A 16,323-nucleotide genomic window follows, 5' to 3' on the forward strand; every position below is an offset into this window, starting at 1 on the left:
CACACCACACCCTTTCGAAGAAAAGATTATGACCTCCTCACTTTCCCCTCTTCCTATTCACTGATGGGAATGCAGATACATTCTGAGCCACTTTGGACTATGGAGACTAGGGTGAGAACCCCTAAGAATGAGAGTCCACAAGACAGAAGGGTCCCAAGTCCCCGAGGCTTTCATGGAGTAGAACCACTGTATTAACACAGATTTTACAGGAGAAAGTAATGAATTTCTCTATGAGTCATAACACTTATCTGGGCTCTGTGCCACACGCTCCTTCACCTCCCTATATCTGATTATGATCAATAAGAAGAGTAAACTTTTAAAGCCAGCAACTTCTTTTGAATATGAAAAGCATGTTGATAGAAAATGAGAGAGAGGTCTGTAATTATGAGAACAGTGTCTGATCCATTTTCGCACCTACCAAGACAACACATAGACTCTGTTTATGCCCATGTGTGTTGATCATAGAATGCTGCTTATTTCCATCCAGTTCTTTCCACAGTTTTTCCCTTCCTGAAAGAAGAGCTGTTTGTGTTACTGCATAGAGATAACTTAACACAGGGCACTTGGGTGTCTTAGTTGGTTAACTGTCTGGCTTAGGCTCAGTTCATGATCTCGGGGCCCTGGGATGGAGCACCATGTGGGGAATGCTGAGTGGGGAGTCTGCTTGTCCCTCTCCCTCTGACCCTCCCCCTGTTCATGTGGTCTCTCTCTCTCAAATAAGTAAGTAAATAAATAAATAAATAAAATCTTTTAAAAAGAAAGAGATACTTAGTAAGGTCTGAACAAGTTGTTCTGGCCATCCCCTTATTTCCTACTTCCTATCTATCTCTCTTATCATCATGGAGTTTCATAGAAGTCTCCTGTTGTTCTTTTCTCTCCTCTAATGTTTCCTTGGTGATTCATCTAAGACTTCCTCTTGTTCTTATCATATTTGAGCCCTTTATGTGTTCTTAAAACTTTTAATCCTTTAAGTAAAGAAGTGCCTAAAATGCATAAAATTATTTGATTAATGAATAAATACATATAAATGCTGATGGTTGTATACCCTTAGGTCTGGTGATTGCTATCTATCACAGCTATTGTAAAATAGATTTCAAACAGACCAAATGGATAAATGCTCAGAAATGTACACAAGTCTTATAAGCATTTACTACCTGACCTATCAGTGATAACAATTGCCATTAATAGCCATCATTTTTATCTAACTTGCAAATTTTATGCTTGAAGAGATCACATGAAAACCGAGCCCTAAAGGAACTTATCATAAATGGGTAGATAAGCAATAAGGTGGATTGGGAAAAAAATACAGATCTAGCTACTCTATATTAAATTCTTACTAGAAACCAGTGTTAAGGGGCACCTGGGTGGTTCAGTGGGTTAAAGCCTCTGCCTTCAGCTCAGGTCATGATCCCAGGGTCCTGAGATCGAGCCCCGCATCGGGCTCTCTGCTCAGCAGTGAGCCTGCTTCCTCCTCTCTCTCTGTCTGCCTCTCTGCCTACTTCTGATCTCTGTCTGTCAAATAAAGAAATAAAATCTAAAAAAAAAAAAAAAAGAAAGAAAAGAAAAGAAAACAGTGTTAAGTAATTTACACAGTAGGATTAACAGCTTTAATTTCACACAGGGTTAATGACTGCCACCACAAAGCCACTTAGTTGCTCGTCAGAAACTCCTTAGAAGAGGCTGACTATTGTTTAACAGTAGTAATTGTCATTGACGACAAGCAAATATACTTTGGACAAACAAGCACAAATAAGTACAAAAGGAGATAGGCAGGTTAAAGCTCTTGGGTCTAAATCCCTGAGGATGAAAAGAAGGCATACCTTCCTCATCCAGAGGCTCAAAAATTTTGAGGAAAACTAGGAATCAGGTTCTGATGTTTTAATACCAACTTGGTTTTGCCATTGAAATCAGTCTGTGAGTCTAGGCTCGATGCCTACCTCTACTACTGAACAGTTGTGGAATCTTGAGAAAGCCACTTAACTTCTCTGGTGGGATCCATGACATCATTTGTGAAGCAAACTAATAATACTTACCCTATACGTATGTTGGGAGAATTAAATAAAATAGGATTTTTAAAGTCATTTGTCACAAGTAGGCACTCTTCAAATGTTAGTTCCACTTTCCCTTTCTTGGGGCATTTTCCCCTTTCTTGGTTGGCCTGGTTAAATGCTGAGAGTCTGGAAGTCTTCTATCATTTAGGTTCTTTAGAGAACAGGCTATTATTATGAGAAGGATTCCTAAATTTCTTACATTTTTATTAACTCTAGAAATATTAGCTTGTTTTGTTTTTGTTACTCACCATGTCTCTTACTATAATTACTAGTAGTTAAAATGAGCAAAACTTAAAAAAAGGGGCAAAACAAACAAACAAAAAATTAAGCGAACAGACAAAGAAAACAAAACTTCATCCTAAGATTGGGTAGGGCAGGAGTAAGGGGGGAAAAAAGCAAAGTTTCTAATAATGAAGAGAAGTCTGCATTCCATCTATTTTCAATAAAAATCAGAGGAGCAAATAGTTTATATCAGGAACTGTGTAAGCATTATTTCATTTACAATCACCTTGTGAAATACTATAACTCCATTTTATAAATGGCTATATTAAGGTTCAGAAAGAACTACTGACTTTCTCAAGGACTTACAGCTAATGAGAAACAGGCTTCTTCTCCATACCAGAACCTTCTGGCTCCAAAGTGGATATGTTTTCACCATGCTAGAATTTCATCTACAACTGAAAGAGGTAAGGGAATAGGTAGAAATTGGAAAGGGGGTAAAGAAATGACAAAGAAGCAGCCAAATCTCTGAGGTTTGTAAAGGACAAAAGGATTCCATGGGAAGTCTACTCAGAACAGAAAAATGGGGTGGTTGGTGGCTCCACAAGTTCTTTGACTCCTAATTCCTTTTTATCTTGATTACCATGTACTATTTTTTCACTCTTAAACTCTCTCAACACCCAACATTTAATTGCTCCCTGTGCTCAGAGGGCTCTTGTTCCCTGGGTCTTGGACTACATCACGGATGGGGCTCCAGAGGGACTATGAAGTAATTGAAAATCCTACACAGATAGGAGATTATTTTGCTTCTGCTAACTCTGAGGAAATCACACTAGGTGATAGGACAGTTGTTGAATATATAGCATCCTCCCTCTGAGTGAGTCTGAATGCAAAAGACCAGTTGAAGTCTACAGCTAGAGCGCCCGAGTCCAATTCCATGGCACCTAGGGAAGACAGCATTTGAAATGGAGAGCCCCACACCTCTATAGAAGAAACTGAAGATAAAAGGAGGGGGAAATTTGTTTTCCTTACTTGAGCCGGTTATGACAATTCGATCATGTAAGTCTCAGAGCAACTCCCCATCTTTCTCAACTTTTCACTTTACTCTCAACTCTGGAGTCCTGGGTAGCAAGAATTGTTGGAAGAAATCACAGTTGAGGGCTTCCTTCTCATTTTACGCAATGGCTAGAATCCTTTCCTCCATCACTCTATCAAATAGCATTCAGGAATGCATTCATTTATTCTTTTATGTTCCCCATGCCTTAAGTCATATCTTCCATGTTCCAAGCACCACACAGTTGCCTCGAATTTAAAAATTAGATATATTTCCTGATATGGAGAAGGTATATTTCTTCTTTTAAGGATTTATTTATTTATTTGAGTGGGGGGCAGTTCGGGGGGGGGGGGGGGGGGAGAAGGAAACTCCCTACTGAGCACAGACCTGGACATGGGGCTTGATCTCATAACCCTGAGATCATGACTTGAGCCAAAATCAAAAGTCTTATGCTTAACCCATTGAGCCACCCAGGCACCCCAAGAAATTATATTTCTATGGCACAGAGAAAATAATCTTTATGATACAAAGATATATAAAACACATTCTCCTGGTTCTCTTTCAAATTCTTCAAAGATTTAATATATTTCTTCATACACATTCCCTTTCCTTCTCCTTTTCCAAAAATGTATTTCTCAGGTATAGGTCACCATACCTATTTTGGCCTCCTGTACCATATTTCCTATAGGGGCCTCATTAAGACACTGACTATCATCTTCATGCAGGTAACAACTTCCCAAATTCTTTAGCATGAGACCCTCTATAATAAATATTATAATAATGAACCATTATATAGCACTTTATTATGTATCAAGATCTTTCATAACATCATCATATTTAGTCTTTACAATAATTCTGAGAAATAAATATTATCTCAGTTAATCAAAAACATTTAGTGAGTAGCTACTATATACCAGGCATAGTTACAAGACTACCACATATTTTGGGGCCCCGGGTGGCTCAGTTGGTTAAGCATATGACTCTTGATCTCAGCTCAGTTCTTGATCTCAGGGTTGTGAGTTCAAGCCCCACATTGTGCTCTACACTGGGTATGGAGCCTATTTAAAAAAGAAAAATAACCCACATTTCAAGGAACACAATTACAGTGGTGCATATCAAAATACAGATTTGTGGACACAAATGAGGGGCATAATGTTGAGATTACTCAGTGAAGTGGCAGAAAGTTTCCTATGTTACCACTACCGTACTGCCTTAATTATTAGTAATTCCTTCTTTCATTCTCATAATGGCCTATTTGGAATGATAAATTCAGGTTGAGGCTACTGGTACAGGGAGTGCTTTCTGCTTCTTTATAGATGAGAACATGAGGTTCAGAAATGTTAAGTTGCTGATCCATAGTCACACCACCAAAAATCAGAACTTGAACTTGGGTCTTTAGATCTCTAATCCAAGTTCTTTTAATATGTCGTATTCTTAGGAGTTTGTTGGACACTTAGGTAGTCAGGGACAGGGTCCCCAACAGGAAAACAGGGAGCTGGGACAGCTAAAATGAAACCACACTAGTTTCCTGTTTTACAACTTAGGCAAGACCACAGTAGTATCCTGTCTAGTAACCTCTGTAGAAGAGACTTCTGCAAAACATCCTGAAACAAAGCAATTAACCATAAAACTTTGGTCACTATCACAAGTCGAGGCAGTTAATCTCCAGATATTAGCCCAAAAGACCATTAACACATGAATAGAACCTGACAGGTGCATGATCAAAATCCCGATTGGCACACCTTAGCAGTCAATCCACAAGGGGCCCACATTCAGGATACTCAAGATAGTTCCCCAAAATAGCTTATGAAAACCCCTAGATTTGAATGCCAAAATGGCAACCCTCTTGGGTCCCTACCCTCTTTGGGAACTTTGTACTATTACACAACAAACTTTGCACCAATCATGACATTCCTTTTCCTTCTCCTCAGGAAAGTTGGTTCTTCTTCCTTAGCTCTCTACTTCCACCTATCACATACATGACTTTTTTCCACCAGCAAGAAAAAACAATGAGTTGCCATCAGTTGTGAAGATGTTCAAAGTTCATCTTATCTTTTCTAGTTTGGGAATTAGATACTGCACATTTCATTGTGTACCTAAATTCCTTTCATTAGGCATGGATTCTCAAGCCAAAAGGAGGCTCACTACAGCCATTGACTCCCAAGGTTAATAAAGAAGACTTAAAGTAGTCTGAGGACAAAAGTAATAATTTCAGAGCATTCTAAAATTTAGGGTATTTGACAATGGCTTTGAATAACACTAGGTGCTTTCTGAAAAGGAATCAGGAGGATAAGGTTTCCAGGCTAGTCAAGTTTAGGGCATTTGTTGCCACATAATTGGTTGTGGATGTTAATCTGTTCAGTATTGAGGTCTTCATTCCCTTAGCCATGATAGTGTTTCATATTGCTTTGTATCCGTACTCTTGAAAGAAGATGATATCTTGAGACATAAAAGCATACATGTGCTTTACCACCCCCTAAATATCTTTGGTAGAATCCCTAATTCTTAATTTCAGCATCACATTTATATTTAAACAAAGACTGGGGCACCTAGATGGCTCAGCTGGCAAGTATGTGACTCTTGATCTCGGGGTTGTAACTGAAAGCACCATGTTGGGTGTAGAGATTACTTAAAAATAAAATCTTCTTTAAAAATGTAAAAAAATATTGGTGATGAATGTGTTGGTATTGTGTCTGCCACGAGTCAGCTTCTGCATCCATGCTTTCACCATCTTGTGTGCTCCAGAAACATGAGGAATCACACAGAGCTCCATGAGTTTATTCTCCTGGGAATACCTCAGACAAAGGGACTGGAGACTGTGCTGTTTGTCATCTTCTCATTTATTTACCTCTTCACCCTGCTTGGAAATTCACTCATCCTTACAGCAGTTGTCTCTTCCTCTACCCTTCACACCCCCATGTATTTCTTCCTGGGACTTCTATCTATTTTTGACATGCTGTTCCCATCTGTAACCTGTCCCAAGATGCTATTCTACCTCTCCGGCCAAAGCCACACCATTTCTTATGAGGGCTGTGCTGCTCAGCTCTTCTTCTACCATTTCCTTGGGTCTGCTGAAGGATGCCTCTATTCTGTGATGGCGTATGACCGCTTCGTGGCCATCTGTTATCCACTGAGGTACATGCTTATCATGAGACCCAGGGTCTGTGTGGGTTTGGTTGTGGCAGCCTGGTTGGTGGGTTGTCTCCATGCCACCATCCTGACCTCCTTCACCTTTCAGTTAACATACTGTGACTTCAGCCGGGTGGACTACTTCTTCTGTGACATTCCTGCTGTCTTACCCCTGGCCTGTGCTGACAGTTCCCTGGCCCGGAGAGTGGGCTCCACTAATGTTGCCTTTCTGGCTTCAGTGCTTTGGTTCAGTGTCTGTGTCTCCTACACTTACATTGGGATTGCCATTCTGAGAATCCGATCGACAGAGGGCAGGCGGAAAGCTTTCTCCACCTGCAGTGCCCACCTCACGGCAATCCTCTGTGCCTACGGTCCTGTAATCATCATCTATCTGCACCGCACACCCAACCCCTTGCTTGATGCCATGGTGCAGATATTAAATAATATTGTCTCACCCATGCTGAACTCATTAATATATTCCTTAAGAAACAGAGAAGTGAAAAGTTCCCTAAAAAGAGTGTTCCACAATGTAGTATTTATTTCTCTGGAATAAATTATGGGTTTTTTAAAATGGATTTTGGAAATTTATTTCTCAACATCATCCATATATTTCCTCCTTTTAAATAATAGAAAATGCTTCCTTGAAAGTGTTCTATTTTGTTTTCCTAATAAGATTTTCTATGTTTGTTATCTCTGTAACCCCTGGGGCCCTAGAAATAACTCTACAACTAATGTTATCCTCCTGCCTTGTTCCTGGATAAGGAACCCATGGGGCATAGCATGCATCTGGAGACAGATTTCTTCTTCCTCTAATGGACAATTTTGTCTCGTTGAACATAGTGAGGAGGGGTGGCCCAGAAGCACCCCTCACTACTCCCTCTCTGTGCCAGATCACTCTCCTTTCATTTATCTCGCTGAACTTGGAATATTCTTTTCTGCCTATGAACATTTCTGTTCCTCCATGTTGCCAAGAACAGTATTAATCAATATTTTTTTTCAAAGACTTCCATTTATTTATTTGACAGACAGAGATCACAAGTAGGCAGAGAGGCAGGCAGAGAGAGAGAAGGAGGGGAAGCAGGCTTCCTGCTGGGCAGAAAGTCCTACGTGGGGCTCGACCCCAGAACCCTGGGACCTGAGCCGAAGTTAGAGGCTCTAACTCACTGAGCCACTCAGGCACCCCTATTAATTAATATTTATAGAGCATGACCTGTTCTCCGGGCACTATGATGAACGTTTCACAGATACTATCTAATCTTCATGTCACCTTCATATAGTAGAGTTTTTGTTTTGTAAAACAAAGAAATAGGCAAACAAAAAAACAGTTTGAGGGTAATGCTATGGTATCTGGTAAAGCTTAGATGGTGTTTTCAGGCAGATTTCATCATACTTATATTGATACTTGTTCAGCAGATTTCTTGTCTGTCTTATTCACTCTCATGTTCTCAGGACATCACCCAGTGACATAGTAAGAATCCAGTGTAAATTCATTGAATGAATGAATGAATATCACTCAACCATTGAAATTATGATATATTGCATATTTAGTCACACACAAAAAAAACCATGAGTGAAATAATTAGAATGCATGACAACAATAGACACTAATTTAAATATAGGTCCACATTTAAGTAAAATTAAAGGTGGATAAAAGCTGAAATGTGAATGGACTCTGACCACTTTTTTGACCATTTCTAAATCAGTCTTGCAATTTCTGTTTGGCATTGGAGGGAAAGAAAACCTTTAAAACAGTTTAAATCTTTCTTATATGAAAACTTTAGCAAGCAAGCAACATAACATTGTATTTAAAACATAGGCACACACACATATGTGTGCAAACCACTTCTCAAAATCTTACTTCATCAACAACAAAAAAGAACAAATAATTTGATTGGAAATGGGCAGCTCCATTTTGAAATAGATACTTCCCCAAAGAAACACACAAATGGCCAACAAGCATATGAAAAGATGCTCAATATTGCTAATCATTAGGGAAATGTAAGCCAAACTCACAGTGAGTCATCACCTCTAACCCTTTAGATGGCTATTACTTAAAAAAGAAAATAATAATTTTTGGCAAGGATGTGCAGAAATTGGAAACTTTGTGCACTCTAGGTGGGAATGTCAAATAATGCGTCTACTCTGGAAAATAGTGTGATACTTCCTCAAATAATTTAAAATTACCGTAGGATTGAGCAATTTCATTTCTGAGCATATATCAGAAAGAACTGAAAACTAGTTTTTGAAAAGATATTCATATTCATAGCATGTTCATAGCAGCATTATTCAGAATAGCCAGGAGGTGGAAGCAATCCAGGTATCCACTGATAGCGAATGGGTAAACAAAATGTGGTCTATACATATATGGAATATTACTCAGCCTTAAAAAGGAAGGGAATTCTGACACATACTACAACATAGATAAACTTTGAGGATATGCTGTTAAGTGAAATGCACCAGTCACAAAAAGGCAAGTGATAGAACGGTGGTTGCCAAGGGCTGGCGGAAGGGAAAATGGGTAGTTGTTTAATGAATATAGAGTTTCAGTTTTGCAACAAGTTTTGCAAAAAGTTCTGGAAATTGGTTGCACAACAGTACAAAGATACTTAACATTACTGAGCTGTAACACTTAAAAATGGTAAAGATAGGACCACCTACATGGGTCCCTCAGTTAAGCACTGACTCTCGGTTTCAGCTCAGGTCATGAGCTCAGGGTCATTAAATCAAGCCCCCGGTCAAGCTCCACGCTCAACACAGAATCTGCTTAAGATTCTCCCTCCCCTTCTGCTCCTTCCCCTGCTCACACATGCTCTTTCTCTCTCAAATAAATAAATCTTTTAAAAATGGTAAAGACAGTAAATTTTATGCTCTATGTAATTTACCACAACTTAAAAATAAACCTGATTATCCACTTTTCACATATCCTTTGTTTTTTTAGTTTGCTAGGTCTCTCCCTGGTCTTGTAACTACATATACCGCTGAACCCTCTCAGATTGCAGTTTAATTGTTAAATACCTTAGTCTGATGTGGGCAGAGAAGAGATGTAGCCTGAGGTAGCCTTCAAGGGATCTGCCTAGAGTTACCATTCACTGAGTGCTCGCCCCTTACCCAGCGCCGTGAAACTGATTTATGTATATTATCTAATCTACCTATATAAGAATGCTGAGATCATTTTGTAGAATGTGAAACAAGGTTTGGGGGTGTCAGCTAAATTTCCTTAAGTCGCACAGCTTGCTTATGGTTCAAACTAGGATTCTAGCTCCCATCCTCATGCAGCTATACATAATCTAGCAATTTTGCTGTAACTTTGAAAGCAAATGTTTGACCTTCTACACACACTGCCCCAAAAATCTTATTCCAGCTTTTTTCCTTTTACTACCTCTGATGTATGAGAGCTATCCCACATTATTTCTAATTTCCGTCTTCAAGCCCTTCAAAAATCCATTTTCTTAACCAACTGTAACTCTTCCTTTTATTTTCCACAAGTTACTCTGGCCTTTTCTATTATTCATGAATCTTTCCTTTGCCTTACCCAATACACTGACTCCATAAAACAAAGGTCCAGGGAACAGGACGGTCAAAGACAAAATTCCTATAGCAGGCAAAGCAACAAAAAGATTGTGAATACTTATGCCTAATTTTTATCTTCATATAAATGCACCTGTGTATAAACGGGTGGTTGAAGAGAGTATTCACCCAAATATTAAAAATGGGTCATCCAATCTGGGGTGATTTTTACTTTCTTCTATATGCTTCTTCTCTACTCTTAACAATTTTATAATGAGATTATAACATTTGATTTTTAAAAGAACTATTTTCTTTCTTTTTTTACATTCAATTAGCCAACATATAGCACATCATTAGTTTTTGATGTAGTGTTCATTGATCCATTATTTGCACACAACACCCAGTGCTCATCACATGATGTGCCTTCCTTAATGCCCATCACCCAGTTACCCCATCTCCTCACCCACTTCTCCTTCCACAACCCTCAGCTTGTTTCCCAGAGTCAAGAGTCTCTCAGGGTTTGTCTCCCTCCCTCTCTTCACATTCAGTTTTCCCTCCCTTCCTCCAGGATACTCTGTGCTATTTCTTATATTCCACATACAAGTGAAACCATATGATAATTGTCTTTCTCTGATTGCCTTCTTTCACTTAGTATAAGACCCTCGAGTTCTATCCACATCAATGTAAATACTAGGTATTCATACTTTCTGATGTCTGAATAATATTCCATTATATATTATGGAATTCTTCTGTTGAAGGACATCTTGGCTCTTTCCACAGTTTGGGTATTGTGGATGTTGCTGCTATGAACATCGGGGTGCATGTGGCCTTTCTTTTCATTACATCTGTATCTTCGAGGTAAATACCCAGTAGTGCAATTGCTGGGTCATACTGTTAAAAGAGCTATTTTCAAGAGAAAAAAGAAAATAGACATCTCATTATGGGATCAAGAGAGGCTAATTATGCAAACTGGAAAGTTAAAAAAAAACAATTACTTTGAAGGAAAAACTGGACAATCATTTCTAAAACCAATAGTGTAACACATATTATGTTGTTTATAAATTGTGTCTGATTTGTAATAAAATGTCTTAATCCCATGGGGTGTGGTTCTGTGTTTCTCATCCTCATTAGTTTCTATCCTCAGTTGGCTCTAATTTTCTGAGTGTTTCCAGAAGATAGCTCTGTGGGGGGCTTTCCCTGAGTCCCAGAATCAAAGTCTGGTTCTCAGGATATGTTCAGGTATGGAAATTCAAAGAGTTAAATATTAAATTCAGTCCTGGCGTCATCAGATCAGGCCAAAGCAGGGCAATAATCCACTTACATTCCCAGTAGCATCTCTCTGCCCCAGTGACTGTCTTTTCCCCTTTTTCCTGACCAAGTATCTCAAATTCTGTAGCCCAAAGATCCTCCTTATTTGTTGCCCTCAGTGTATTCTAACTCACTCCAACATCTAGGACTATCTCTTCATATTCCCTCACTCTCATGACACACTAATGCCATGCTGCTGAAAACCTTCTTCGCATTTCTTCCCGCTCCTCGGAGAGAGACCATCCATCACCTTTACGGTGACTAGCCGGGCCCTGAATAATCATTTCCCATTCAGCCTCTCAAGCCTGATCTCACAATTCTTTTCTTTGAGTCCTTTAAGTGGGCTGTGCTCCCTTTCAAAGCATTTGCACATGCTTTGCCCCCACCTAGAACATGCTGTGCTTTGTCCCTCCTGCACCCTTACTCACTCATCAGGTCTCAGACCAGATGGCATTTTCCCAGGGAAGTCCTCCCTGACCTTCAGGGAACACCAGGTAGCTACAAATTATTATGTGCACCTATGTTCTGATAGGCAGGAGGAACATGAGCAAACACAAATACTCTCCCATTACAACTTTTCAATCCATTCAACTTTTCTTCCTAGTATTTGCCACATTAAATAATTACAAATGATATATACGATGATTTGATTAATGTCTTTCTTCTTTTACTTGACTGTCAGCTCTTTGCAGGCAGAGACCAAGGACAATTCCTGTTCACCAGAACATAGCAGTGTTATTTTTTTATTTATGAGAGAGAGAGGGAGGAAGGAAGGGAGGGCAGGAGGGTGCACAAGTGGGAGGAGGGGCAGTAGGACAGTAGACTCCCTGATGAGCAGAGAGCCCAACATGGAACTCGATCCCAGGACCCTGATCACATGACCTGAGCCTAAGGCAGAAGCTTAATTGCAGAGCCACAGAGGAGCCCCAGAGATTTTATTGATTTATTTATTTATGAGCGTGCATATGAGCAGTGGGGAGGGGTGAGAAGAGGGGTAGGTAGAGGGAGAGAGAGAGAGAGAGGGAATCCCAAGCAGATTCCACGCTGAACATAGAGCCTTGGTGCTCTATCCCAAGACACTTAGCCAATATCAAGAGTTAGATGCTCAACCAACTGAGCCACCCAAGTGCCCCCTAAACACTCCTTAAGCACTGAACCCTGAAAATCAGAAACCATATGGCCAAAAGTCCTAAGGACTAAGTCCAAGTCCTACTTCCTTTAAGAGTGACCTCCATGATTTGTTCTTTTATCCTAACTTTCCTCGTCTATAGAAGATTTCATCAGAGTTTTATGAGGTTAAATTAACACTATAAAAAACTCTTTGCCTCACAGACTTAAAAAACTTGCTTTTGAGCAGAAGGACTATGTCTGACCACAATTTCCCAGATTGTTCTGGTTCTCCTTGCAAATAATCAATGCCTTCCCTGTCATAACCGGTATTTGTTGGAACAAATGAATCCATGTATGCACAAATAAGCAAATGAATGAATGTATTTGAGAAATTTGGTAAGTCATTCCTTGCCAAAAAAAAAAAAAAAAAATACTTCTAGAGTATATGAGGAATTTCACTTGGAAGCTTGAACAGATGTCAAGCAATATAAAACAGATGCTTCAAGTGATAGCTAAGTATTTTCTTGGCCTCTTAGCATGCTTCTTCTCTTTTTTTCCTGGCAATAAGCCTTTCCACTCTCTTTTGGAGAACTGCCCATCTCCATTCCACTGTACCCTGTATGCTGGCCACAGAGGTAAGCATATGACCCAGCCAAGGAATTCAGATTTTAATCTGGAGCTGAGGCACATGGAAGCAAAAGGCAGCTGAGCCTGACTCATCTGGTGGTGGCGCTCAGGGAGGCCATTCCATAAATTCCTACTGCTGAGGGCCCTAGAGCTGCCCTAGTTCCACCCGTCCATGTGACTGGTTTTCCACTCATTTATTTAATTCTCTGGGTTACCCCCAGTTACTGTTGTTTGCAATAAATCAATCCTATCATACAGTGCAGTAAAATAACATAATTTGTTTATTACGATAACATACACATAACATGGACATATATAGTAAATACATATATGTGCATATTAAGTGTGTGATATATGCACCACCAAACGAATATTTCAAAATTATTATTCCACTGAAGTATATTTTACAATGGAAGTCAGAAAAGATTTAGTCTTTAATCATTTTCCTCCCCTGCACTCTTTCTCTCTCTCTCTCTCTCTCTCTCTCTCTCTCATTTCTAAGGTCCAATTAGTCTAAGTATCTAATTGCTCTTTTGCTCAATTAGGGTCCCTGACTTGGGGGATTAATACCCAAAGGAAGAGAAAGTTATTTAAAATCATTTGGCAATGATTGCAGCTCCTAGAGTCAGGAGTCTGCAAAGGAATTAAAGTGCATTTAGATTTGTGACATTCTATCTGAAAGTGACTGAAAAGAGAAGAGTTCAGGATATCCACCTGCAGACTATAAGCTGATGGGGATTTAGCAGAGGAGGTCTCCTTCCTTCACTGGGGAAGGAAAGGAAAGCAGCATTCAGCAGCTCCAGCCAATTACGTCCCCTGATTGCCATGTAAGTCCCGAAACCTTGCCCTTCACTTCTCTTACCTTGGCTCTCACTCCCCTCATAATCATCACAAAAAAAAAAAAAATTAAAAGTATAGATAGATAGGTAGATAAAGGGCTTAAGCAATAGCCTTCATGAGTTGATCTATAATTTAAGGATCTTAGTGTATTGTAAAAGTTAAAAGATATCAGCATTTTTCAAAATATGGAACTTGGACAGGAGCCCCCTCTACTACCACTGGGCCTTCTGCTGCCTTAAGATTAGGCTAGTACTTAGCTTAGGTCTGGTTAAACAATTATAGACTCTGGAGACTGAAATGGACACTACCAGTTACTCATTGTGCTAAAGTCAGGAAAATGGAGGCTACCAGGTACTCACATGCACTAAAATACAGAGCATATGGACCCTGTTAATGCAATCTCGTGTTCATAAAGAGCTTTCTGAGACCCTTCTTTGGAGAGTTTGCCATTGTTGACCTCATACCTAGGGAGACAATGTGGGAAAGATTCTGTATCTTTTGTACGTATGGCTTATAGGATCAAAAATGGTTTTTGGAGAGTTCATGTGGGCAAATGGTCTTAAACAAATATAAGAAACTTGGAAGGGTCCTTGTTTGTAACACAAACATTGAGTCTTCATAGTTATCCTTTTAGAATCACAAAGCAGCACTAGGAATCAATATAATTTAATAGTGAACATGAAGATGGAAGATAGGAGACTGGTCATGTAGGGCTTCTTTGTGAGACCATAGTAAGGGGCATCTTTAAATAGAAACTGCACCTACAGAGAGATACCCAGTATGGAGAGAAGCAAGCAGATGAAGACAAGTCTACTCTGTAGACATCTGCATCATCTGGCTCCTTTTCCATTTCACTGGCTTAAGCACGGTTAATTTACATACATATTAAATTTAACCATAGATTTCTTCCCACAGACACCTAAGAGTTGGTTCTTCCGTGGAAATGAGAAATCACACAATGGTGACTGAATTCATCCTGCTGGGAATCCCTGGGACAGAGGGCCTAGAGACTGTCCTCTTCTTCCTGTTCTCCTCATTCTATTTGTGTACTCTCTTGGGAAATGTGCTCATCCTTACAGCTATCATCTCTTCCTCTGGGCTGCACACCCCTATGTACTTTTTCTTGGGAAACCTCTCCATGTTTGACCTGGGTTTCTCTTCAACAACTGTTCCCAAGATGCTGTTATACCTTTCAGGGCAGAGTCAAAGTATCTCTTTTCAGGGCTGCATGGCCCAGGTCTTCTTCTACCATTTCCTGGGCTGTACTGAGTGCTTCCTATACACAGTGATGGCCTATGACCGCTTTGTCGCCATCTGTTATCCCCTGAGATACATGGTCATCATGAATCACAGGGTCTGTGCCATCTTAGCCACCGGGACCTGGATGGGTGGCTGTGTTCACACCATCATTCTAACTTCCCTCACCTTCCAGCTGTCCTACTGTGCCTCTAATGAGGTAGACTACTACTTCTGTGACATACCTGCTGTCTTACCTCTAGCCTGTGGGGACACCTCTCTAGCCCAAAAGGTAGGTTTTACAAATGTTGGTCTTTTGTCTCTCATTTGCTTTGCTCTCATCCTTGTTTCCTACACTCGCATTGGGATCTCCATATCAAAAATTCACTCAGCAGAGGGCAGACAGCGAGCCTTCTCTACCTGCAGCGCCCACATCACTGCAATTCTTTGTGCTTATGGGCTGGTAATCACCATCTTTCTCCAGCCAAATCCTAGTGCCTTGCTCAGTGCGACAATTCAGATATTGAATAATCTTGTCACCCCCATGCTGAACCCACTAATCTACAGCCTTCGGAATAAGGATGTAAAATCAGCCCTGCGAAGTGCATTTCATAAGAGAGGCTTTGCTATGGAGAAAAAGAGAAACCTACAGCTTTGGTGGGCAAAGTTTGAGTTTCTGTTTCTTAGGACAAATTCTCATTTGCAGCTTCCGAGATATTGAGATAAGTTTAAAAATATATGTCTTTTTCCTGTTTCCCTCTGTTTTATCATGAAAGTTGATTAATAGACTCCCTTAGCAGACAGTGAACTGATTGTTATGCTGCATAGAACTTTCTCCCAGATCCACCATCCTCCCTAAAGCATTTCTTGGTTGTTTAAATCTCTGAAAGGTAAGAGAACATATTTGTTTCTCATAATCTCAGTTAAAAACAAATGCACAAAATCTAGAGAGAAGGGAGGATAGAAAAAACTTCAAGAACTACAAGATTAATACAGAATACCAGAACTGAATATCCTTCCTTTTTGTAGAGCATAACCTCCAACTTTCTGCTGATCATCACCAAAACTCAAACCAAATTAAGTAACGTGTAGTTTAAAGTTAGATCTTTCTCATGCATAGTCAAGTGTGATTCAAAGATTTTTCTAGTGTGTGCATTCTTCCAGAATCTGAATATTCTTCTTGCATTATTAGCTGCCCAAAAGGCTATGAACTTGAATCATTTTCTTATTAGCTCCTAAAGG

The 16,323-nt window shown here is 39.8% G+C and overlaps 2 protein-coding genes across 2 annotated transcripts; both read left to right on the forward strand.

The window, feature by feature from the left end:
* Positions 1–6,067: 6,067 nt before the first annotated feature.
* LOC132012459 (olfactory receptor 10N1-like) lies at positions 6,068–7,006 on the forward strand. The gene has a single exon (XM_059392490.1). The coding sequence runs from the start codon at positions 6,074–6,076 to the stop codon at positions 7,004–7,006; it is 933 nt and encodes a 310-aa protein (XP_059248473.1). The 5' UTR covers positions 6,068–6,073.
* A 7,779-nt stretch (positions 7,007–14,785) lies between these two features.
* LOC132020114 (putative olfactory receptor 10D4) lies at positions 14,786–15,802 on the forward strand. Its single transcript, XM_059404242.1, has one exon. It carries the CDS (start codon positions 14,789–14,791, stop codon positions 15,800–15,802), a length of 1,014 nt encoding a protein of 337 aa, XP_059260225.1. The 5' UTR covers positions 14,786–14,788.
* Positions 15,803–16,323: the final 521 nt, after the last annotated feature.

This window comes from Mustela nigripes, chromosome 1, assembly GCF_022355385.1.
Source record: "Mustela nigripes isolate SB6536 chromosome 1, MUSNIG.SB6536, whole genome shotgun sequence".
In the NCBI taxonomy this organism is placed as follows: domain Eukaryota; kingdom Metazoa; phylum Chordata; class Mammalia; order Carnivora; family Mustelidae; genus Mustela; species Mustela nigripes.

Bases quoted from the DNA above. Each gene is read 5' to 3' on its own strand.
- LOC132020114 (XM_059404242.1), top strand. From the start codon at position 14,789: ATGAGAAATCACACAATGGTGACTGAATTCATCCTGCTGGGAATCCCT.
- LOC132012459 (XM_059392490.1), top strand. From the start codon at position 6,074: ATGAGGAATCACACAGAGCTCCATGAGTTTATTCTCCTGGGAATACCT.